General features: G+C 39.1%; 1 protein-coding gene and 1 long non-coding RNA gene across 6 annotated transcripts in view; one reads left to right on the forward strand and one right to left on the reverse strand.

Moving 5' to 3' along the window:
- On the reverse strand, positions 1 to 22,097 carry CSNK1D (casein kinase 1 delta). 4 transcript variants are annotated; one of them, XM_030506270.2, is made up of 10 exons: positions 21,743 to 22,087; positions 16,156 to 16,266; positions 14,205 to 14,353; positions 13,481 to 13,709; positions 12,958 to 13,128; positions 11,277 to 11,425; positions 10,494 to 10,665; positions 9,991 to 10,130; positions 4,066 to 4,132; positions 1 to 3,731 (listed from the first exon to the last, which is right to left on the reverse strand). In XM_030506270.2, exons 1-9 carry the CDS (start codon positions 21,816 to 21,818, stop codon positions 4,100 to 4,102), a joined length of 1,230 nt encoding a protein of 409 aa, XP_030362130.1. In that variant the 5' UTR covers positions 21,819 to 22,087; the 3' UTR covers positions 1 to 3,731; positions 4,066 to 4,099. The 4 variants fall into 4 exon arrangements, with proteins under 4 accessions (XP_030362130.1, XP_030362129.1, XP_030362128.1 ...); XM_030506269.2 differs by having other exon boundaries at positions 1 to 2,137; positions 21,743 to 22,056; XM_030506268.2 differs by lacking the exon at positions 4,066 to 4,132 and having other exon boundaries at positions 1 to 2,137; positions 21,743 to 22,085.
- LOC115616698 overlaps positions 22,085 to 24,726 on the forward strand; it is a 5,732-nt gene continuing 3,090 nt past the window's right edge. Inside the window, exons 1-4 of one of the 2 annotated variants that reach the window (XR_003994358.2) lie at positions 22,108 to 22,421; positions 22,622 to 22,789; positions 22,880 to 22,946; positions 23,518 to 23,735. This is a non-coding gene — a long non-coding RNA (uncharacterized LOC115616698). Of the gene's footprint in view, positions 22,422 to 22,621; positions 22,790 to 22,879; positions 22,947 to 23,517; positions 23,736 to 24,726 lie in introns of both variants that reach the window. The other variant, XR_003994360.2, reaches the window with a different exon arrangement.

Raw genomic sequence — 24,726 nt, forward strand, 5'->3', positions numbered from 1 at the left:
TTTCCAATACAGAGGTTTATATAGACAGTCTAACTATTTTCTGCATGATGAAATTTAACTATTATGAAGGACAAAAATTGCCCATGAGTACAGTTCTAGAAGTCTGCAGTCAACTTTTAAGTATAGTACAGCAATCTAATTTTCCAGATACAGAGAGAAGAGGCTGCCTTTGTAAGTTCCTCTAACAGTACGTTATTAACCACAGATATTTACAAAGAAAGCACAGTGAAGTGTAAAACTGCCCAACTGGTAGTGCACAAGCCTAAAATATTGAAGTTTATAATAACTGAGGAAATAATTACCTTACACAAACTTATCCATGGATCAAACTCTTAAGCTTTTCCATTATACTCTCCCCAAACACAGGTTTCCCGAGTCACACCCAGAATACATACAAATGAGCAGCTGATGTTACTAATATTTAATATGTGGACTTTTGAGAGGGGCAGAAAAGAATTTGTAAACACCAAAACAATAAAAATTACTCATCATAAAACTTTGAAGACCAACAGGCCTTACAAAAATAATTGTTTGTTTTCATTTTGTGGGTTTGTTCCCCCCCTCCCTTCCCCTTCCCCTTCAAAATACCCAGCTGTTCAAACAAAATCTCCATATATACTTTCATTTCCAACCTGGAACTTCTAAGTACTTCAGTCATAGTCATATAAACAGTACTTCTGATACTACTCCAAGTACTCTGAGGACAGAATACGTACTTTTATGAGACCGTTTAGGGTGTATTTTATGGACCATTTACAGTAATGAACAATATGAATAATGTCCCACATTCTATAAGGAACAGGTGCTAACAACACCTCTAACAGTTTTTTGGATTACCTAAGCATCTTGAATCATTCATTCCTAGCTAGTAATTCTGGGTATATTCAGGTTGAATACAGTTAAGAATTAAATATGGCATGCATCTGAATTGTAAAAATTCTCAGGATTTCACAGCAAGAATGGGTTGCTTTGTTTGTTCGCTTTTTAAAAATAATTTATTTTTTGAGTCTTGACATGAAACAGAAGGCGTGAAACTATTTAATTTTAAACATGTAGATGAAGAATGAAACGTGCAAATTCACTGAAGACTCAGTAGCAACATTTATTTTTGACTTGCAATACCCTCCAAGCTAACCAGCCTGAGTGCAGGAAGCAAAATTTTACCAGCAAAAACCAAGTTTGAAACTATCCGTTTACCCAAAATAAGCGGAGACACTGGACAAGCTTTCAAATTCTAAATCCCTCAAATGCCAGAGTTTTTTACTTTGTCCTTCATATACTGTATTAAAAAAAAAAAAAAAAAAAAAAAAAAATCAATCCATTATTACCATCTCTGCTATACTTAGACTCTCCTGCAGGGTATTTAGTTCTCCTCTTTCATGAAAAGGAACGAATACTTAAAAATTCCTTTGCGTAACATGAAAGTTAAATGTTAAGTGTGAATGAAGACAGCAAACAACAAAGTAAAATTCTAACAGTTTTTAAATTTTCATGAGAAAACCATCTCAGTCAGAATGGGACCACAGAAACAAGCAAACAGTTTAAATAAAGTCACATAGTTTTGATTCATTTACATGTTCCCTGCCAGACTAATTTTTTTTTTAAACAAGAAATTTCAAGTCATCATCTTTAATTTAGGTTTGTTTATATTCTACATTTTTAAATCAGACAAAAGCAAGGAGTTCTTTACAGAGAATTAAGCCAATAATTTTAGCAAAATTATACAAAAAACCTTTCTAAACCAAGTAAAAGATTTATAGTTACAGTAGAATAATAAAAAGGGAGTAAAGTCTGCCGCCTGTGGAGGGAAAACTGAAATGGCCATCCGATAACAGGCGGTCAACTTTGTAAACCATCTTTCTTTTCCAGCCCTGTTACCACAGGGTTCTCTTAAGGTCATTGGGTTTCTGGCAAAAGCGTCCTGCAATGGCAGCTGCTGTCCATGTTCCTCCAAGTGCCTTTTAAGTCACATGGAGAACTCCAATTGTAATGTTTCCACTCTAGTTTAGGGTATTTTTGCTAGTAAAGCCATTGGTAACATAGGAGATCAGCCATGCATTGTCTGCCCTCCATGGCAAAGTAATTTTCATCGGTGCACAGCAGACTGGAGAACACTGGTAGTTACCCGAGGAGGAATCTACCAAAGCCAAAAAACAAGACAACATCAGCACATATCCTCCCAGTTAACATTCAAGTGGCTCTCAATGTACTTTTAAATAATTCATTGCCAAAAGTAAGCATATCAATTTAAAATCCAAGGAGCTACACAATGTTTGACACCCACCGTAGCTACATGAAGTTCCCTGCATTTTCATCCTTTATTAGAAGTTAACATGGAAAATTCATCTTTCCAGACAGAGGGTATGTTTTGAAGAAAAGTAAACAGAGCATAAACGTGCACAGAAGAAAGAACAAACCAGATGAAAACACTACCAATGTATAAAACAGACTCAGTGAATAATTTAGTTTTAAGAGGAAAAAAATTCCAGTAAATCAAAAAAATAAAAAAACCAAAACAAAAAAACCCCATAACAATAAACCAACCAACCAAACAAAAAAAAAACCCACAAAACACCCCCCCCAACCAAAACACACACAAAAAACAACTTAAATGATTTTCAATGGCTTTTCTTTTTTCATAGGACACTGTGTTAAAAGATATTTCATTTATTTCCATAGCTTGACCTATTTCAGTAACAGTGTAACATTATTTCAAAGATACTTTCACTGTGAAAGTGAAAACCAACCACACATTGCTGCAATTTAAGAAGTGAGAAACATCTCAGTAGCCAAACCAGTATTCAGCATTAATTTCAAACAGCTGCAAATAGGAAGACACACAGTACAGGGCAACCAGTGCAGACACAACCCTGAGCAGACTGGAATCCGCACATCTCCCACACACAAGCTTTCCAATGCAAAGCTTTAGGTTTGCCTTTTCGCATTTTTTTATTTTTTCATTTTTAATTTTTGACTAAGGTCTGATAATTGAACTTTAAATTGTGAAGCTGCCATTTACAGTTGGATCTTTTTAATGTTACAATCTGTTTACGAAGCAGCTTGTGCACAGTCAGCCAAGCACACAAAGCAGGAGGAGAAAACTGAAAAGGAATAGCAGGATTCTTCACCAACTAGAGATACAGGATTAGTGCAAGCTTAGGCTTTACAGAGAAAATGAGGCAGCAGACAGTTATAAAACAGAATTTATTAAGAACAGAAAAATCTCATAGCCTTTTAATAAGAAGCAAAGCAACGAAGCTCCTGAAATACTTAAGAAAGCATCCTTCAGCCATTAAGGTTCAGATTCCAACTGAAACTTGTTATTTCCCTGATGAAACCTGTTATTGCCAAAAGCAGAACAGACTAAAAAGCCAAAAGCTGCACACAGAAAGGCAAAAACTTCTACTGCACTGACAAGTGGAAAGGAGTTTTAAATATCCAAATCCAAGTCTGTCTACCTTTGAGATGTTCATGTTCAAACTATTCTCATTAGTATGTGAACATTTTAAAAATATAGATTTGAGTATTTTTTAAGCGACAGCTCATAAGGAATAGAGAAGAATATAAAACAGTGAAAAGCAGATACGTCTGTAGTAGAACATTCCATTCATGACAAGGCAGAGCCTCATTTGAGTAATACAGTTAATTAAGTCTTCATGTAAGTATTTTGGTTTTATTGTTCTGAAGCAGATCTAGTTTTGAATGGATGACACACTGCTGTGTGAACATCCCTGGAAAGACATGTAATTCTCAAACAGCGAAACTTTAGACCTGGTTATTTTATTTTATTGTTGATGCTTGAACAATTTTAGGGACTTTTTAAGTCACTATTTTTGTCAGTTCTGCTAAAAAGTCCAAGTGGAACAACAGCGATAATTCAACTTTTGGAAAGACGTTTACTTCTAAGTTAGAGAAAAATCAATGCTCCATCAAGCATCTGACCGGAAGGCACAGGTGTAACTATGAGAAAATGTGAGGAGAAGAAGCAAAGTTGGATGTTTCCAACATTTTTTTTTTTCTCCCCCACCCCATCCAAAATTTTGGTGTCTAATGAGAAGCACTCACCCAGTGCTGCCTTCCAACGAAAGGAGACGAGCAGCTACTTGCCATGGTGTTCGAAAGGAATGCTATTCTGAGGTAGGGGAAAAGACAGCAATTTGTAACAGTTCCACTGCCCCAATATATAAAGATGTCTAACAAATATCCAACCTAAACTTGCAGTAGCAAATGTAATGTTTTTAGAAGCTCTGATTTCAGACTTCTATTAAGTAGTTTCTATCATATTAAGAGATATGCAAAAGGAACAAATCATTATTCCTCAAAGAAAACTGACAGGGTAAGAAGAACAATGCAGAGTATGATGCCTATTAAGATGGATATATGGAGAAAGATTTGCTCATGAGGAGATGGAAAATGCAGAGGCCTTGGAAGCGTGTTGCTTTTTACCCAGGGAAGCAGCACAACACTTAAGATGTTCAATGCCAGTGTTGGCTACAGTCTTCTAAAAACTTCTCTTGTCAAGGAGACTTAGTCAAATACTTCTTTGTGCAGCATTCCCATCTTTTCTTCTAGCTACAGAGAGAATACCTCTATTACCAGTAGAAACTATGCACAGCTTTGCTCACTATTTTTGAGATGCAGTCTATGCTATGTGGACCAACAGAATTGATACAAAGCAGTATTTACTGGAATACTCACGACCTCCTTTACTACATTTCTTAACGCTTAAAGACTGGCTACATAAATGAGACTTAGTGAACAATCCACTCATAGAGCTTAAAAGCAGAAGGATCTTTTAACAGCGGGTATGATTTTCTGTCCAGCACAGATCGCAACTCTTCACTGCACAGAAACTTGTAATTTGGGTGTGCTTTAGACCTGAATATGCCACCTAGAAATGAATCCAGTTTTAATGCAAAGGCAAAGATGATCTCCTTCTTCTAGAAGCAGTTTCTGTGGCAACTGTCTTCAATTAGACCTCTGATTCACCTTTCTTTAAATATGAGTGGTTTTAATTTAAGCAATAGGTTCTTCACGTTTTCTGCAGAAATGTCAGCTCCTGTTAAAATCATTCTCTAAAATACTACACCAACTAACTCAAGATTCTCTCTTACCTTTCAGACAAACTGAAGAAAGACGCTGATTTGAAACTCTTTTCTTGTACAATGTTTTCCTAAGCTCAATTTTTATGGCTTTTCTCTGTGTTACTTAAGGTTTTCCAACAATTTACAATACTGATGACCGAACTAAGTGTAATATTCCAGCACCTGTCATTAATGTCAAAATAACCTCTCCATTTCTGTTTATTACTGTATCATACATAGATTTAAGGATGAAATTATGCCCTGTCATTATAATATCATGCTAACTTCTCCAACATTACACCTAAAGCCTCCTCAGACATCAGTTATCACAGATACAGTTTTCATGTATAAGACAGTGGGCTCCACTCCTTCATCCTAATTAGGTTTTGGAGTAATGTGAACTAATATACATTTTATTTGAACAGGCTTTATCTGACTGCTCAACTCTCACTAATGTTTCTTGCTGTCCAACATCTCACAACTTGCAGGCCTTTAGCTGCTGCATTCACATCATCAAGAAAAGCACTGAAAAACACGTGCGATAGAATTTATGTAATTTCATTAAAACCACGTAAGTTTGACAAACCATTTTGTAGACATGCTAGTTGTTACTCCGATAAACACTTGTTACTTAGTGTTACAATGTGCTAGTCTTTCTAATGAGAATGATTTAGGTACTGTGTGGACAATGCCTTGGAGATAGGGAATATACACGACACCTACTTTGCTATCCTTACCAATCACCATTTTTCTGTGAGTGTTAAATTTCTCTGAGAAGACCTATTTTCCGTAAGAGAAATTTTTTGTATTAACTACATTCCCAGCCTTAGTCTTCAGTTTCAGTCTGAACTGATGAGAACTCATTTTGTTAAAGATAAAAATGTGGAGTAATCTTTATGAACACTACTTAGAGGTAAGGTGCTTCCATTATTTTGAGTAACCTCTGCACATTCCATTGCCCAGAGTTTAACAAGCAATAGCCCTTCCTCTATATGATGAGAGGTGGAAATTACAAATGCAGCGCCGCCTTACCGAACCAAGGCATTTGAATAAATAAATAAATAAATAAAAACAGTTGTAGCATATTTATTTAAGACTTACAAAGGAAACTAACACACCTGGAATGGGCATGGACAGTTGCTGTTCTTTACAGTTCCCCTGATAAGAAGTAACATGGATGATTTTCTATATTCTTACACCTCACCAACCAAAATTCTCCTTAATAACCTTGCCATGCGAGTTGGATACTTTAGGTTTTCCTGACTAAGAATAAAGTATAAAGATAATCAGAAACCCACAGCTTTAATTGATAACCTGGTTAATATCTAAGGATAAATTTAGATAATGGAAAAAATACTTTAATGTTATGAAGATAGTACGAGTGTAAACTACGAAAACTTGCAATTTGAGCCATCTTACCTACTATAGAGTAAGCAAGAACTGGGAAAATGAAAAGTGAATTATCTCCAATGAGCTCAAGGGTAAGTGTTAGAAGGTAAAGTCAAAGTAAATCTCTCTCGCTTTCCAAATCCAAGAAGCCCATGGAAAGCTGTTTAAATTATACTACAGTTGTACATTGTTACTCAGCCATGAGTGGAGACCAGCAGCGGATCACCACCTTGGTAAGAACTAGATGAAGACAACAGATGATGAATAATTAATTCAAACAAACTCAGAGAAGATCCCAACTAGGCTGCTATTGCCATTTGCCATTGTAAAGAAGTCAATTGAGTGATCCCATACTTGGAGCAGTGTTAAAAAGGGCAGGTTATGGAAATGTGCCATTAAGCCAGTCTGTACTGGCTACCACTACCACTACTTTGTAGAAGGTATAGTAGCATATACAGTAGTATAATATATAGTAGTATAGAAATTGTACTACTCAAAAAAAGTAGTCTGAAAGTAGTCTTTGAATATCTTGGATATCAAGATATATATCTTGGATATATCAATACTGATATCCATATATGATCCATGTATGATATCCACAGTATATGGATATGATATCCACGGTAATCCATATATGATATGGATTGTGTGTAGTCTTTGAATATCTTGGATATAGACATCCTGGATATCCATATCTTGGATATCCATATCTTGGATATAGACATCCTGGATATCCATATCTTGGATATCCATATCTTGGATATAGACATCCTGGATATCCATATCTTGGATATCCATATCTTGGATATCCATATCTTGGATATAGACATCCTGGATATCCATATCTTGGATATCCATATCTTGGATATCCATATCTTGGATATAGACATCCTGGATATCCATATCTTGGATATCCATATCTTGGATATAGACATCCTGGATATCCATATCTTGGATATCCATATCTTGGATATAGACATCCTGGATATCCATATCTTGGATATCTATATCTTGGATATAGACATCCTGGATATCCATATCTTGGATATAGACATCCTGGATATCCATATCTCGGATATCTATATCTTGGATATAGACATCCTGGATATCCATATCTCGGATATCTATATCTTGGATATAGACATCCTGGATATCCATATCTTGGATATCCATATCTTGGATATAGACATCCTGGATATCCATATCTTGGATATCTATATCTTGGATATCCAAGATATTCAAAGACTACACACAATCCATATCATATATGGATTACCGTGGATATCATATCCATATACTGTGGATATCATATATGGATCATATACGGATATATATCCAAGATACCTGTATCCAAGATATTCAAAGACTACTCACAATCCTACACAGTTTCAGAATATTCCCATTTTACAAGTTAGGCAGAACCAAAACGTATCTGCAAACTCATCTGGATTAGTCATATCTTACAATGTTTAGAAAAGTGTCACATGCATAATGGACCACATGTGAATAATAAAGCAAAAAAAAATGAAAGGTATACTCTCTCCTAACATAGCCAAGTAACATAACTGTACTTATTGTCATTACTCCCATTAATTATCTGATTGGCAACAGAGACAAAGCATCCGAGATTTGCTCAGAGCGCGAAGCAAACTCTGAGTGTACACACTTTACGAGTAAGCCACCTTTATATTTGAGTAAACGTTCAGGGGGAACCCAGTGTCACAGCCCCACAGAACAGCCAAGGTCAGAAGGGACCCCTGGAGGTCATCTAGCCCAATTCTACTACTCAAAGTACAGTCAACTAGAGCAGGCCACTCAGGATAATGTCTGATTGGGTTCCAAGTATTTCAGAAGACAGAGACTCCACAACCTCTTAGGGCAACCTGTTCCAGTCTCACAGTAAAGAAGTTTTTCTTATGCCTAAATGGAATTTCTTCTATTTCAATTTGTGTCCATTGTCCATTCATCAGATATGGCTGAGTCTGGCTGTACCTTCTTTACATTCTTCTATCAAGTATATATGCGTATTGACAAGATCCATAACTATGTGCAGTTCTACTCTCTTTGTTTTCATACTATTTACCAAATTCAGCCATAAAATATTTTAACATGAGAATTCTTGGTGGCAAGAATTCTAGTTCAGTGAACAATTTAAGCTGCCAAAAATTGCCACCAAAGCCAACACAGAAAACCTCACCTGTCTCCTATTCTCATCCAGTCATTTCTGTTCCTGAATTGTTAATCCCTTGAGCAAGCACAAACATTTGTGCAGCTACATGGTGAATCAACTCATTCAGCTGAAAAAAAAATCCCCTTTTGTTACAGCAGAATTGTTTCTCCAATCCAGTTCACCCTCAGTCTTCATGAGTGATACCCACCTGGCCTTCCCCTAAGAAAACATTCCCTCTAGCAGTAAGATTTTATAAGCATATGTACTATCCAAAATAATTAATTTTGCCAATTACATGATGAAGCCAAAAGGAATTGAGTTAATTTTTATCAATATGCTCTGTCAATGAGGAATAAAATAAGTCCACAGCAAAAATTATGCAGTTAGAATTCCAGCAGAGCATTGAGGCGTGATGGAAAAGCTTTTAGGCAACTGCACCAGTCCTCATAACAGAATGCTTTCCCAGCAATGTTGCAGTACAGGCAATTTCCCATTCTGTAGGTAAGACTGAGGGTAAGCTGTACAAATCCAGACCACACACTACATAGGAGAAGTCCAAGTGAATACTCTCAAAAATGAATGTTTTCTATAGCTATCAAATGCATATATAACTATAGCATAAAGAGTTAAAAATGTATGTAAACATTTTTTGTCAATGTCAACTCAAAAAGAAGCATTCTTATAATCTTTTTGTTAAGTCACTGTGACCAATGAGGACGATTTCAGTGCTCTATATGGCTATGAATCACTATCATTCATCCTCCTGCATCTTCAAATGAACCTTCTGCAACTTACTCATCATCCACATATGTGGCTTCCTACCTGCTCTGAATTACAGTACTGCACTACAACATCTCTTCACTTTTGCATTTTCCTGCTCTTCACCAACTATTTCTTGTCTATTCTGCACCAATATTCTCTCCTCTGTTGATTTGGAAACATGACTCGCAACTGCCTCCAACTTCTCTCTCTTATCAATGAGGAAGCAGAGTAAGAAGTTCAGCGAGCAAAGGAGCTAAACACCTTAACTGTAGGTAAAAATGCTGTATATCTAGGATTTTGCATCATCTCATACACCAATGACTCTGTATTAGAGTATTTTATCCTTATTGCTGCCAAGGTTAAAAAACCAAAAAAACCAAAACCCCCCTAAAACCAGAAAAACCCTTTTTTTCTTGATAGTAGTCTACAGCCACAAACATTCAGTTAAAATGTCAAGTATTTATAGGAGTCAAATCCTACCTGTAAAATCGGTACGAAAACACATTGATTAGCTGGTATGTTCTTTTGGCAAGTTAACTTTATCAAATTACCCTCATTCTTCCATTACACAGAAATATTTTTTACCTGTGAAGTTGACATGCGAGAGGTATCTTGTCTGCCTGTTAAGTCAGACGATGAGATATTGACTGGGGCACCACGATGCAATCTCATACTCACTTTCCTTTCTCGTTCCATACCAGACACTGGCCGAGGAGAGGTGTTGGCTATGAGAAAAGTTGCATTAGATTTTTCTAACACAAACAGGGATGATAACATGGATCACTGGAAAAGTTACAGTTTCCCTGTTTGCATATAAAGCTTCCACAGAGTCAAACAAGAGAAATCAAGGCCTTTGTTTTACATTCACGGAAACCTAAGTAGCAATTGGCAGGTAATGAGTGCATACAATTATCTTCAATCTACTGAAAAGCAAGCTGAAGAAAAAACATACAAACCCCCCAAACCTTAACCAGACACAAATACCATTCAGGTATCCTAATTCTAATTTTGAATTTCCAATGACCAGGAACAAACTGCAAATTACAGTAGTCTACAAGATGCATCTATCCAGGTATTTGCTTACTTACCAGCATGTGAAGTTGGCGTAAGAGGAGTAGGAGGAGCTACATCTTGTGCTCCTCTCAGCCTGCCAGAAGCAGTGGAGGGTATTCCACGCACAGCTGGATTTCGTGTATGTCTCATTCTTTCCTCTCGTTCTCGCCTTTCACGTTCAGAATCTTCAGCTGCTCTGCTTGCACCCTACGGGTTGACACTAGTGAACAACTTGGGGGATTACTGAACTCACAACTATATATTCGGAAAAAAATACTGAAAATAAAGAACTGCACAACCAATGAATTTAATATTAAGTTAGGCCATTAATTATTCTGGTAACATTTCTTGAGACCTGCCATAAATTCTAAATTTTGTTCATACATCTGCTGACATAGTCTTCAAAATGCTAATGTACACACATACCTACAGTAAGATACTTACAGGATCTTATGGCAGCTGGACACCTCCTCAACAGTTGCAAATGACCCATGCTCAAGATCAAGGGGAGAGAAAACGGTAATTCTGCAACCTAGCCTGGTGACTGCCCCAAATGAAGTATCTCAGAAGCCTTACACATTTAAAGCCCTGTAACTCCAACTTAGTTGTCATTCAACCCCCACCTCATGGTTCTTGTATCTCCTGCCTTTTCTCATTTCCTGATCTTTTTTCCTAGACAATAGAGCTTCTGGGAGGAAAAAGGCAAGACAATCTTACAGTATCAGTTAAGACACTCAAAACTGACAGTGTAGTGGGGAAAAAAAAAAAAAAATTACAAAAAAAAAAAAATAATCTAGACAGTTATGTTAGCTACTCACAAATTTCAGCATGTTCCAGTCAAATACATAGTCATAGGAGAACCCTTGTCGGTGGAAGAGGTTTCTGAATAATTGCCTTAGATAGGAATAGTCCGGTTTGTCATCAAAACGCAAAGAACGGCAGAAATTCAAGTATGTGGCAAACTCAGCTGTAATAAAAGAAAGCCTGGGTTTGTCCTCCAGCTCCACATTTGCTTTTTATAATTCTGAATCACAAAACCAAAAAAAAACCACCCCAAACCCAGCAAATAGGGAATCTCCTAAACACAAGAAAAATAATAATGACCTAAGGCTAGAAATCTCTTGAAGGCAACACTATAGCCCATCTATTAAATCAACCCTGAAAAGGAAATTATTTGTCTATCACAGAGCAGGCAAAGATGTCAGAGGACAGCAGAGAGGACCCGATATCAGAGTTCTTTAACTGACAGTTGGCAGGGGGGGAAGGGGAGACAGACAGGTTTAAAACTACAGCTGAGCAAAGAGTTTTTTTCACCTTTCTTTGAATATATTTAAATGCCATTTATTGTGGGACACGGAAGAGCATCTCTGTTATTAAATCACATAAACATTCATATCTGCTACCTCACAAAACACATAGAAACTAGGGGACTCATACAAATTTCCCATATGTGTCATGCTACAATTTTAGATTTGCAACACCTGTTTTTACACGGCACATGAAATATTAGTTACACAGCAAAAACATTAATATTGTCAATTCAATGCACCAGAGATAATAGCAGTATCAAAATACTGGCTTTTGAGTTTAAGTCTTTCCAGCTGAAATAATATATTAATAATTTATGTTAAGAAATAAATTTTAATAAACCAACCAAGAAAAATTGATGAGTCTGCCTTGCTTGTTAACCCCAGCGAAAAAACATAGTTAATGAATGTAAGGGAACACGTATGAAGCAACATTTGAAACAGACTGAAGACGGTAAGTTTTCATACAATCCTAATAAAACTCACAGTTCTTGTTATTGTACCTAGCTGCCAAAGCCAAGAGTGTGGAAAGAGAGATGGAACTCTCATGAAAGATGAACAATATTCTCTGATGGTAGCGAATGTTACCAAATTTTAAAACAGATTCAAATATCATTCTGCAGGGCTCAAAACCACCTAGTTATTATTACCAATTGAGAAATTTTAGTCGTGATACTAGGATATAGGAGAGTTTCTTATGTCTCTATCAGATGCTGACCATCAACAGGCCAACCTGGATGAACCTTCCCAACTGCAACAACTGAAATAGGTAAGAGGTGCATCTGACTATACAATCCGACTCATCCAAGAAACAGTACCCTTGCATATGAAGAAATTGGTAGTTTCTCAAGTTATTTGTCAGAGTTACCATGTGCATGCAGCACAGACGCATGCATGCAATACAGCACAACTCATGCACCAAGCACCCTTCCACTTGAGGGCACTACAGTGATTGTTTACTAATCATCCAGACAATGGATAATTAGAAATGGTACACAAAACCAAAGATCAAGGTCTCAAAAACAGAGTCTTTATCACAGATGTGCCCAATCGCAGAGGTAGGGGAAGAAGAAGAAGGGGGGGAGCGGAAGAGAGAGAAGTAAAAAAAGACTGGTAGAACTCAGAATAAAGAAAGAAGAAATATTGCTAAAACACGAACATGTAGGCCTAGTGCCACAAAAGAGTAACTTACAAGGATATCCTTTACACAAAACCTCAATGGGTGTAGACATTTTCTTTTCACTGATACGTTCGTATTTCTGCCTCTTTGTTGCTGCTTTCAGTCCCTGCCAGGGGAGGGAGCCCAGGTTAAAATACATCAGTACATAGCCCAAGGACTCCAAGTCATCTCTGCGAGATTGCTCTACAACAGCATAAAAAAGTGGACTCATTAGGTTTCATTTTCTACTGGAAATGCAAGACTGTGTAACAAGACTGTCATAAAAACTCTTAGAAAAAACTATGCCCATGATAAACTCATCCAGTACAAGAAAAAGCTTATCACCCTCACAGTTATTAAAAAAATGTGTGAATTCCTGAGGATTACAAAGTGACCAAATCCCACCCATTCAAGGGATACAAGGCCAAGCATGCTACACTGCTAGGGCCAGAAATAGGGACTTTCTTCCATGCCTCCACAAAGCAACTTCTACTTGCAGTAAAATTATGTCCATTGACACTTTTAAAGTTTCTATTTATTGCTTTCCCCAGCTCACCAATTCCAAGATGAGTGTTGATGGATGCATAACGGGCAGTTCCTGTTAAGTTTTTATTTTCACGATATGGAATATGTTGGTGAGTTCGAGCATCTCGATACTTCTTTGCTAGTCCAAAGTCTATTATGTAGACAAGATTGCCTTTCTTCCCCAGGCCCATTAAGAAATTATCTGGCTTCACATCTCGGTGGATGAAGTTCTTAGAGTGAATATATTCAATTCGACTAATCTAAATAAAGAGAGGGGGGAAAAAAGAAAAAAAATCATTGTTGAGAGACCGGGCATACACTTTTTTTTCTTATAAAAACACTAGAAACACTGTCTTAATGATAAAAGAGGTAAAGAAACTTTTTATTGTAAAATATAAGGGCATTAAGGAGAACATAATTTAGAAGACAACAGATAATCCTTCTCTCCAGCTTTCTTGCTGTGTCTGTTTCACATTTGTTTCCAAAAATTTTCTGGGGGGAATTTGTGGTTGAGCAATGAAACACCTGGTTTCCAAACAGTGCAGGTCATTTTTTAAAAATCAATTAAGACTTTGTAATCACTTTTGATGGGGCACTCTATATTTACAGAAACAAAACTGATTTTGAGTCTTTTCTCTAATGATACAGCCTATTCACCTCTAAATTACAGAAATAAAACATAGTTGGTTGTGATCTCAAGAAATTTTAATATCCCACCACACTGCACTACCAAGATCAACAAAGCAGTTTCCTACCATTTGGTCAGCAAGTAATAGAACTGTCTTGAGACTAAATTTTCTTGAACAAAAATTGAAGAGATCTTCAAGACTCGGTCCCAACAGCTCCATCACCATTACATTGTAGTCCCCTTCAGCTCCACACCACTTAATTGTGGGAATACCCACTAGAAAAAAGGAAACTGTATAACGATTTGATTTATACAATTCATGCACACAAATCTTCAAGGCTCTTAAGATGAATTCTAGGAGGGTCATTGCTGTGAATGTTTGTATTTACAGTGAGGCTTAACATTTTATGCTACCTTCAGCCATTCCAAAATGAATGGTTTAATAACTTCACAGCAAAACCAATAAAAAATTATAGCAACAGAGGTCTAAAAATAGCCTTTTTCCTCTTCCCTGGAAAGCCCTCAGTCTTTGTGCTTAGCCTGTAAATTGAAAGTACTTAGCATTTTCTCTGGATTTGAACCATAAGCATTTTACAAGTATTACTACTCATGTAGTCTCCAAGATGGCAATAAAGAGCAAATTAGAAATCTGAAAACAAAGATACTGACAAAACACTAAATACTATCACTGAAGAAGGCCTTAGAAATTAGCTGCTTAGTTTCAAAGCCCACAAGATCACTGTAAAATACCTTTCTCTTCCATTTCAATTTGCAATGAATTTTCACCTTTGCTCCATACTCTTTGACTTTCCTTCAGTTCCACTGAAGTATTTGCTGTTTGGTGAATCTCTACCAAAGTAGCATTGTTAGAGATGTGTTATACATTCAGCTTAAGAGGGGTAAAATTAGCCCTGCTTTATGGGAAGTTATTTCACACAAAACTGCAGGATTGCTCAAATATTTTGAATTAAACCTGCATGTAGGTAGCCTTATTCAGAATTCCAAATCCACTCACTTCGAGTTGATTTTATGTATTTTGGAAGTGAAACGGTACAATTCACCCATGTTGAACTCTGTTCACTTGATATGAATTATTTTTTCCAAATTCCCTTCACAGAGAAATCCCTGATCAGATGGAAACTTAACCTTCTGCTACCTGTCTCCACAGCATCCATCCTCAGAAAGAACCCACCATCATGGCCTTAGTAAGACCATAAAGGAAGCATTTTACTCCGTGAAGGCTATTCGGGTTACAAGCAGGTGGCAACTGAATGAAGCAGGAATTAAAAAGTAACTAAATGCAAATACACATTATCATCCATTTCTACATGTATGATTACTGTACTTTGCATTTGAGATACAGTGTGGAATGTAGTCTTTATGCAAAATACGATCTCATTTAGGAAGAACTCAAGTGACTATGAAACAAAAGCGAAACTTAACTACACCAAGTTTATATCCCAGAACTGCATGGGATATACATTTGCAGAACTTCAAAATATACCAGTGACTTATCCTAGAGGAGTACTATGCAGTAGTTATAAAGTTGCATCACTCCTGTTCTTTACTCCTAATGCCATTTTGTCTTACAATTCCCATAGCAAGGAAATATTTTTAACTCAGAAGAAAGAATGCTAACATATACAACAAAAATTAACCCGAACTTACTAAGTTTATCATTGAGCTGCTATAGTAAGCAAGTCAGGTTAAACACTCTGGAACAGTGGTTACTATCTTTTACTGACCCATGAGAAACGAAAGTCAACCAGTGTACTGCCAAACAGGACCAAACTTTGTTCCACATTGCTCGAGGTTTTCATGTTTTAAAATATTTGGGGACCATGAGCAACACTGAAGGATTTTAATAGTTATCATAAAATTCGATAGCCATGGATTTGGAACTGCTACCCTACATTGCTTGCAAAATAGCTGAGGTACTGCTTCACCTACCCTGCAACCTATCCTACTTTCTCCTTACACATCAAAAGAGATGTTAACTATTAAATACTTCCAGGTGGCAGATAAATCAAAGGCATAAAATCAGTTAAATCTCTGAAGAAGGAAAATAACTTGCTTGCCTCCACCCTGCATCATTTTGTAGATTTTACTCTCGATGTGAAGCTGAGGATGTTTAGTTTTCACACATTCCAACTTAATGGCAACCTCCTCTCCAGCAGCAATATCAGTTCCTAAAACCAGAAAAATTTAAAAATTAGTCAAAATATTTTTAAGATTGATTTCCTTAGTCAAGACTGAAACAAAACAACTATTGGCAAACTACTACTCAATGGCAAACATCCAGAGATTAAGTACTTTCAACCATGATCATCTAAAAATTCTTCTGAAGTCTTACAGATTTTCTCCAACAGATTAGCATCTGAAGAGACAACTATTAGACACTGTAGCACAGGAAGCCAAAACTGCTTCTACACCATCCAAGAAAAACCAAAATCAAACAAACAAGCAAAACCAAACAAACCCCCACCAAACAACAACAAAATAATAATAATTTTTAAAAATCAAAAAACCACAAAACACAAACCAAAACAAAACCAACAAATGAGTGCATCTTTTGAGGGGTGTCTTTCCACTTCTAGTTTGTGGTGGAAGTGGTAAGAATTAATGTTTACAGGTGTGGCATGTAACCCTGCCAACCTAAGGAATGCTAGGAATTCAGATCACCTCCTCTTACATCTTGGAAACAGAGACTACAACTTCCCTAAATCTCAACATACTTCAGATGTATTCTGTCACCTTATGATTTTATCCTGGGAGGCAGGTTATCTAGCATCAATGTGTCCTCTCCAAAAAACTTATTTACATCTCATTAAACTCTCGTTTAAGGAATCAAGTGACTGAAAAATTGGCTTACCTGTTCACTTTCAAAGTTTAAGCGTATGTAGGGAAAAACTGTCATTCTTAAGGAGAAACACTGAGTCAAGAAAATACATACTCTTGCAGCCAAGCAACTTAGGAACTACAGGAAACCAGGAATTGGTAAAAGGAGATGCGAGGCACTTTTTAGACATATTGCCGAGTCTCACTACTTTCAGAATTTGGCTTTCTCTTTTCTGCACGACCTCATAGTTTAGGATGATGTGAAGTACAACAAACCTGCTGTTTGTTCTGATCCCGACTCTTAGAAGCTTAACTTGAGGTCTACTAGTTTTTGTTTGGAAAGAAACAGCAAACAGTCATTTTGTACTCACTTTTTCCATGATGTTCAGGGTTTCAGAGACTTCTACCCTACCTCACTTTCCCCTAACTCTTTTCAGAGTTCAAAAACTCTGGTCATTCTTTGCATAGAAGTAATTTTTAATTACCCCTAACTGTTCCCCATTTCACTTATCCATACCTTTTCCAGTTCCATAATGCCTTTTTTGAGAGTCACAAAAAGCAATTAAGACAGAGATACACAATCTTTTCTGCCTGCTTACCTGTTTTTTCTCCACGTGCTTTTCTTTGACAATTACAGAGTACCGAGCTAACATATTCACCAGCTGAAACCAGGACACCTAACTATTATAACTGCAAAATTTTGTTCCTGAGATTAAAGAGCTACTTCAGTGCTTTACAGCCTTTGTCAGGCTAACCAAGGCTAATAAAGACAGGCTAATAGCCCACACCTCAAAATGGGCAGGACTCTTTACTTTGCAAGGAACTGATGGTGCATAGAATTATCTACTGAGTTCACATAAGACTGCACTTTTTTTAGGTAAATAAAATGTCTTTTTGTGTGTGTGTGCACACACGAGTATGAAGGTGGTGTTGCTGGTACAGTTGAGCTGTTCTGAGAACCCCAAGGTCAGTATTTGTTAGACATTTCCTGAGGCATCTTAAGAAAACAAACCAAATGAAACTCACTCTAGGTACAATAAACACAACTCAAGGTGAACACACCTGGAAGAATAAAAGAAAAATAAGGCTGTACACATATATATCTGTCTAATATGACTCCTTTGTAACTGGCATAATAGTTGGCAGGATCCCCGACTGCTACTTTGGTCACAGCACAGTAGCAGCAATTGGTAATGCTTCAATCTATAATGTAAGGTTTTCACATTTTATAAATATATTATTTTGGTGAACTTTAAACGAGCTATGGTGCACATCAATCCAGAAATGTGAAAGGGCAGATCAACAATACAAGGGGGAAGGCATTTATCTTCTAATCTAATACTGACTTCGCCAACCCAAACAAATAAAAATCTTCATTTTGAACTTCAGAACTCTGGACCTCTCTTGCTTATCGCTACATTCAATACTTGTTCTCACAGTAGACAAGATCAGGGAAAGTATGGACCAAAGACAGTATTATCTGATGGGTGAGCAGCAAAAAACACATGGTCTTTTGGGGGTTTTAGTTTGTTCTTTTGTTTTTAAAAAACTTTTCTGATCCAAAACTAACACAAATTGCTGCCCAAGTATACTAAAAGACACGTTTCTTTATAGACTTCTGTGTTTGATTAGGGCAAAAACTGCACGGGAGGATCAAGACCTATATCAAGTCTGTATCAGTACACCTGTATTGGTATCCAGTTCTGTTCAACATAGTATTAAACCGTTACATGACAAACCATGGTCTTGACCTAGTAGGTAATTTCTTAGGGTAGTTCCTCTTCCCAAGTCTTTATCACCCAAGATAGCCAAGAACCCTTAGCCTGAACTCCACGTCTGCATAAATCCTCTCCTTCAAGACAAGAGATTTTTTATTAAAATATTTAAATTAAAATATTTGAGTCCAGCAAAACTGATGAGAGGGAGACAAAAATACAAATAATTTTTCCAAGCAATGCAATCCATTGCTTCCCACCAAGTAAGGACTTCTGTCCCCACTTAAACCCCGGGACAAAATTTCTAAAGTAACTCGGTAACCACCAAAAGCTTAGCTTCCTTTAAGGAAAACATCATAATATTTGAGAAGTAGCAAGAAGCATTATTGCAAGAATGACCAATAATTAAAAAGTAGTAACAAGGAGTATAATGAGAGGTCACCATCTGTAAATGTAAAAGGAAGTACAGAGTTGTGAAAGTATTTTCTTTTAAAATGAAAAATTCCAATTTACTTGGAATTGCAAAATCCTCTACCATAAGGAAAGCCTTGAAAATTATTTTAATGACTTTACAATCCAAAACTAATTCTTAAGAAAAATATACACATAATACAAAATTCATGAAAACCCAGCGACTGCAATGTCCTTTGTGACCCATATCTATTTGACCTCACAGACTGACCAACAAATGCTTACTTTGATCCCATTGCCCCTTTTTCATCATACTATTTGGAATATTCTTTCATATTTTGCTCTGCAGGGTAACTTCAGAACATGCAGGTACACTAAATTCCTAAATTTTATTTTTAAGTTGTCCATGCTCCTTTATTTACAATAGTGCCTTACATTTCAAACTCCTGTCCCACAGACCCTGCTATTCTAAGCAAGCAAACCTGGGACCATTCCAAATTCCAGAAGACATATTTTAAGGTTTGAGGGAGAATATAAAAGAATACGAAAAAACTGTGATAACAACAGTCATTGGCTCCATAGGGATAAAGCGTGAAAAAAGGGAAAAGTCTATCCCCTCTACTCTGGAATGTCTTCCACACCCTTGCAGCTACATTAAAAAAACAAACGTACAGGGGGACCAGAAACGGGCAAAAATAATCAATTCTTCCTTCTCAAAGCATAACACCAAGCTAGAGATATACACTGAGGAAATCTGTAAAAACACTAAGGCCTATCAGAAGATGTGTACTTAAAAAAACCTCATGACATCCAAAAGAATTTTTATAGTTATTTTAAAGCACTTATGTCCTACCATAATCTGAACAACCAAACAGAAACTTAATTTTAAAAAATCCCAACATTTCATTATCACAAAAAGCACAGATTTCGAACACCTCTGTTTTACAGGATAATGGTAGGCAAACCAGATGGCCTCTTCAAGACTTCAGTCCCTGAGACACAGTCATTTCCCCTGGAAAAAGAAACCCATGCCAACAGCTGGATCTTCAAAGCATGTAATTCTCTGCTAGCTTCTGACTTGGGAATGACATCTGCAGCAAGCCCTAAATGTAAATCCACACCAGCTACTTTGAGATAAAAAGAAGAGGTCAAAAACTGAGGATGAGGAATTCTAGTGCAAAATGCAGCATTTCAAATTTATACTAAAATGTAATCTGACTTACCTGAGCAGTATTCAAATATTAAAGGAGGTTTCTCAAATCATTTTAAGATTTTTCAAATTCTAACTGCTGTCTTAATCTCTATTCAAAATCCCAATGAGAGCTAATAAGGATTTTTGCACAAGTATTACCACCATATTTCTCACAACAGTCTTCAATCTTTCATGCAAGCATTGCAGAGAAAAAGATTCATGTTCTGTGCCTCTATACAACAACACGCCTTCAGCTAAAGACATGGATTTTTTTATCAGGTATATGATCTGTATTACAGATAACCAGTATTTCATTATCTGCAGACAAGCACCTTTATCTAACAAATTAGTTTGGAATGCAAGCTGTGCACTGCAACGTGAAGCACTGCTGTCTAGGAAACAGAAACACCTCTCATACTGCCAAACATACCACATGTTAGCTAAAGACATGTTTTTACTCTCCAGATGCGTGCAGTTAACATACCCTAGCCCCTGCAACTTCCTTCCCCACCTTTTTGACTTGCTTTTTAAACTTGCCACGGTTTTCAAAAGCAGGGTACTAGTTTCTACCTACAAGAATTAAAATGCATATTTCTCTGGATTTAACCCATTTCTTGTAGTTTCAGAGTTTGCAGAATATATTATTTTATAAATACTTGCTTTCAAAACTTCTTGTACCCACCACTGCTTGTCATAATCACAAGCAGTGAGCCATTATGATAAAGAGCTACACAAATGGTCAGGCAAAGACAATGCCAATCCTGCAAATTTTACAATTGCATAGAAATCACAGTAGCAGAACAAGATACTTGCAATAAGGCATTAGGGCAACATTCAAGCAACAGGATAGACAAACTGATGATTCTTGGAAGGATTTGAAGGTTTCTTTAATTGCAACCTCGTCATCTGCAGTTGTGTAATTTTTTTTTTTTTTTTTTTTTTGTTAGGCCTCACAGGAGAGAGGAACATTCCTGTGGCAGCAATTCTTCCTAGTCCACTGCAGTGATGTTTAACACCAATGTACATTACTTTCCCAAAACATTTTTCTGAACATGGTGGGTTTGGGGTTTTGGGGGGTTTGCTTTGTGTTGGGTTGTTCGGTTTGCTTGTTTGTTTGTTTTCCAAATGAAGGGATTTATACCCCTATCCCGATTTTACAGATGAGAAGATTAACAACACCCAAGGTCACAAGACAACAATGGGAAGTGGCGGCTAAATAAGCTAGAATTCCCGATTTCCACACTATCCAAATTAGGACATGATGTCAACGAAATATCAAACTGTTATTGTTGTACAATTAGAAAGGTACTTCATATCAAAGGGCATTTTTTGGTCAGTAGCGCGGCTCGAGCTCCAGCCGGGGTGAAATGAGGCCCCGGAGGTTGTCCCCAGCCCACTCTCGCCGGGGGCTGGGAGCGGGCACAGCTGAGAGCAGCACCCATCCCGACCCGACCCCTGACGTTCTCCACAGAGCTGCCAGATACATCCCCAGCAAGCCATCCTCCTTACCCAAGTAGATGTCCCCAAAGGAGCCACTCCCGATCTTCCGGCCCAGCCGGTACCGGTTCCCAACCCTCAGCTCCATGGCGGCAACCTGGTTCGTCCGCGACTCGGTTCTGTTGCCCTGCCCGGCCTGCCGGCTCGCGCTCTGCTGCCTCACAGCCCTGCGGTTCCTGGTGCCATCGTGGCTTTGAGTCTTCCGCTTGATGCTAGCGAGAAACGCAGCGCCGCCGCCACAGGCCTAGGGATGGATGGACGCGGATTCCACGCAGCACAAACCCCTCACACCCCTCGGCTCCAAGCCGCCATATTCCGTGACCTCACTTCCTTAGCAACGGGGGCGGCCTCGCTGGCTGTGGGGGCGGGCGGGATGCCTCGCTTGGCTCGCTGATGGGCTGGAGTGCGGTCCCGCGTCACGTGTCCCCCTTGTCGCGCACAGGTGTACCTGTGGGACGCGCGACTCCAATACGGAGGAGCCGTTAGCGGCGGTACCGGCTGCGGCACTGATTGCTGCCCCCCACATCGCGCCGCGCTGCCCCACTGGGCCGTATGCACCGTGCCGCGCCATGAAGAGGCCTGCTGGGCGGAAAATGCAGTCCGCAGACTTCCGGGTGCTTGTATCGTCAATGTCGTCCCGCCGAGGGTCATCGAGGCGGAGAGGTGCTGCGGCTGTTCTGGGCTCCAAGGAGTACGTATTTGACCGTGGGTAGCCAGGGACAAAGCGTGAGTCATGACCCCTGCAAATTTCTGGGAAAAAAAACATGTCATCGCTGTTGGGGATCTCCTCTGCAGCCTGCTGTGGGGTGGAGAAACCATCTACCCCTGCTAGAGTGGAAGAGGAGTTGCGAGAAAATAGGTTTCTGACTGCATGTTTTCTCCTTTGACTAGTTCGCCCGCTCCCGCCTCCCAGCCAATCACTGCGCTGCTCGCCTCACAGCGAGGGTGGGACATGGAGGTGGTGGGAAAGCATCGTCTAATCCCTGGCCGCCTCTCCCTTAGCTACAGCGCGCAGCTGGGGGGACGCCTTCCCGCCTAGCGACCGGCGGCCAATCAGCGGTGAGCTTCGGTGTGAGGGAGTGATGGCAGCGGCCGGGGAGGAAGGAGGGGAAGATGGCAGTGGCGGAAACGCGGCTTTATCTTCAACAGATACGCGGCTGTGAAGCTTAGTGGGGCTTAGTTCGGCGCGGGGCCATCCAGGAGCTGCTGGGTGAAGGTTTGTTCCAGCTCTGGCGTGGGGGAAGACGGCCGTGGCGGGGGGGGCGGGGAGCGGTTAAAGGGGATAGATCATGGGGAAGGGGGGGATAATGGCGGTTAAAGAGGATAGATGATGGGCAAGGGGGGATAAATGACTGTTAGAGGGGAGAGATGGTAGGGAAGGCGAGGATAATGGCAGTTAAAGGTGATAGATAGTAGGGAAGGGGGGATAATGGCTGTTAGAGGGCACAGATGATAGGGAAGGGGGAATAATGGTGGTTAAAGGGGATAGATGATAGGGAAGGGGGGATAATGGCGGTTAAAGGGGATAGCTGATGCAAAAAGGGGGAGTAGTGGGGTACGGGATAGAAGAAGGGGTGGAGGGAGAATGGTGGTGTGGGGTAAGACAAAATGGCGGTGGGGGGAAGAGCAGACGGTGGATGGGGGCGACAAGATGGTAGATGGGGGGGCCAGCACATGGTGGGTGAGGACATGTTCTTCATCCTTATGTCCCAAACTCTATGCCTTCAATATGGAATGGCAGATGGGGGACACCAGATGGTGATGTTGGACACTCTCTGTACCTGCAGGACCCAGCTGCTGTTGTGGGCTCCATCTTGTGGGCCCCAGCTCCTGCCTCAGCGCCAGCATCACCTGGTGCCGGGGCCATGGGGCCAGCCCTGCCCGGTGCTGCTGCACCTCTGTGGGGATGGAGATGGTGAGGAGGATGATGAGGAAGAGCCCATTGATCAGTATGAGGATGAGAATAGATTAACCCTCACCCTGCTGAAACGTCTGCGCATCAAAGGTGTGCAACAGCTCCCTGCACTACTGTGTCAGCCCTGTGGCATGTGGGGCTCAGCAGTGAACCACCAGCATCCCTGTCTTAATTCCCATCATCCTGCATCCATCCCGGGTGCCTCCCATCCCCATAGCCACTCTATAGATGTCTCATAGAGATCCACAGCAACTAATAGACATGCAATAGCAACCCACAGCAACCCATATAGACACCAATAGTCTCCTGGACAATTATCTTTGTTGTTCCAGGTGGGGTCTCTTAGCATGGTAAGAATTATTTCGTAAACGAGGTTCCTGCATTATTTGTCTACATTTTATAGGGGACCTCTGAGAGGTTAACAATTCCCTTTCTTTCCATGTGACACCATGGGCATGAACAATTTCAAAAGCAAATTTTGACTTTCTGACAATTCCAGAACTCTCAGTAGCACGATCAGCTCAGCTTTCTGTGCTGATATGTTGGGGGGTCAGGGCTTTAGCCTCTATTATCTTCTCATGTTTGGTTACCACAGCGTATCCTGCTTTCCAGTTTCACTTTTTAAAGCTGCTCCCATCCACAAACAGTTCATAGTCCTCATCCTTCAGGAATGTATCTTGTAGGTCAGTATGACTGGAATACACCTGCTCAATAGTCTATAAGCAGTTGTGAGTCAGCTCTCCTGCTTCTGGATCGGTTCTCATGAACACTGCTGGGTTCAAAATGCTAGTTACTTTCAATTCTACATCATCTTGTTCTAAAAGCACAACCTGATGTTTTAGTAGCCTGTTTGGGGAAGGTCACTGACTGCTTTTCTGTTCCAGGCTGTTTGTTAGCGTGTGAGGTACAAATACCATTCATTTTTGTCCCAAAGTACTCAATAAATTTTTCCTATTAGAGGCTTTAGTCCTTTTCTTGCTTCCAGTTTTCTAGGATATTGTTTCTGTCTTACCAGTCTGATGTTTGGTTTCAGATGAATAGTTACTGGTTCTGCATTTCGTGATCGTCCCAGTGCTCCAGC

Source organism: Strigops habroptila, chromosome 14 (genome assembly GCF_004027225.2).
Source record: "Strigops habroptila isolate Jane chromosome 14, bStrHab1.2.pri, whole genome shotgun sequence".
Classification (NCBI taxonomy): domain Eukaryota; kingdom Metazoa; phylum Chordata; class Aves; order Psittaciformes; family Psittacidae; genus Strigops; species Strigops habroptila.